Raw genomic sequence first — 1,686 nt, forward strand, 5'->3', positions numbered from 1 at the left:
AAAATATATTGTACAAAAAATATATAAAACATTACACAAGAATATCTCTCAACACAATGTGGACTAAATAGGAAAATTATATAAAAATGTGTAATGCTGACTACCTATTTTATGTTTGTTGTGGAGTCCCATATGATAAAACAATTAGTGGGAAATACACAGTAATATCTGGAAAGATGAACTCTGCCTTACAAAAATGGTTCCAGTGAGAAATAAACTGTTATGTTATTTTGTTCCTGAGAAAGTGATTCTCCAAATTTTTTTAAGAATAAATATCAGATCTCAAAAGTGTACCATATTTTGATAGTGTAGATGTTTGTAGACATTAAATTTTTCTCTTCTGACTTCCATTGCCAGATACAAATGCCCCAAATTTAGTAAATTCTAGAAAAGTAAAGACATCTTGAAAGTAGATTCTTGGAAGAACTGGCGAGGAGGACACTTGAAAGTAGGTAGCAGTATCAACCACCAAGCTTCTCCAAAGTCATTGAACCAACAAGGATAAATGGCACTAATGTGTATAAATCTTTAAAGCTGTTCTTTCATCTTAATATGGGAATACCTAATTGCTCAATTCATTCAGGAGATTCTGAATTGGAATTTGTAATATGATTCATCCCATGTATATGCTGTTGCTGACTTCTGGAATAATATTTATCAATACTCTATTTTTTTCCCATGATTTTCTATAGAACCACTTGATGAGAAATACTCATGAGAAACCATATGATAACAGCAGGCATATTATTGTGTCTAAAGCAAATTGAAGAATCAGACCCCAAGTCTGGATTATTAGGACAGGTTTCAGAAGCACAGGGATTTAGGACATAGGAAAGTTTCTCTGATCTCTGAATAAGAACATCACATTGACATTTAAGCACTAACAATGAGAAGCACTCTCAGCAGCTCAGCAGCTGCAGACAACATAAGGAGCAGTTGGGAAAGCCTGTGCTCTCACTTCTGCTTTTCTGGGTGGTTTATGTTGTGGCTTGAATCATTGTGGAAGGATACTTGTAACTCTGTTCACAGTAATAAGTTGCAACATCGTCAGGATGCAGGCTGCTGATCTTGAGAGGATACTGTGTGCCCGATTTACTGCCACTGAACCTTGATGGGACCCCATCTCCCAAGCTGATTGTACCATAGATCAAGATCTGAGGAGTTTTCCCTGGTTTCTCCTGATACCAATGTAAAGCACTGTAAATGTTCTCACTTGCTAGGCATGTGATGGAGACACTTTCTCCAACAGACACAGACAGTGAGGCTGGAGACTGAGTCATCTGGATGTCACATCTGGCATCTATGATTGAAAAATTGACAATACATTGATTGGTTCTCTCACAAGAGAGACCATGCATCACTGACTACCGAAAGCTGAATTGATTTCCAGTGTTGCCTTACTTACCTGTAAGCCACAGCAACAGCAACCCCAGGAGCTGAGTGGGCACACACATGTCTGGGTGTGATCAGTGTGAGGCTGACTCCAGCCAGGGTGTGACCTGATTATGAAGAAGTCTTCATGTCACTGGGCTATGTTTTGGGTACATGCAAACGAACAAAGGTTAGGCACAGCTGCAGGACCCATCAGGTCAGGAAGTCATTACAGACTTATGATTCTCTTATGTCTCCAATGAGACACAGTACAGGTTTATTTGTAGGGAATGTGCTTCTCTTTGAATAACAAAC

The 1,686-nt window shown here is 38.6% G+C and overlaps 1 gene segment (V, D, J or C); it reads right to left on the bottom strand.

Moving 5' to 3' along the window:
- Positions 1 to 977: 977 nt before the first annotated feature.
- On the bottom strand, positions 978 to 1,454 carry LOC110315288. The segment is given in 2 exon segments: positions 978 to 1,300; positions 1,406 to 1,454. Coding segments are annotated over 2 exon segments (372 nt in total).
- Between the last annotated feature and the right edge of the window lie 232 nt (positions 1,455 to 1,686).

Source organism: Mus pahari, unplaced genomic scaffold (assembly GCF_900095145.1).
Source record: "Mus pahari unplaced genomic scaffold, PAHARI_EIJ_v1.1 scaffold_15126_1, whole genome shotgun sequence".
NCBI classification, from domain to species: domain Eukaryota; kingdom Metazoa; phylum Chordata; class Mammalia; order Rodentia; family Muridae; genus Mus; species Mus pahari.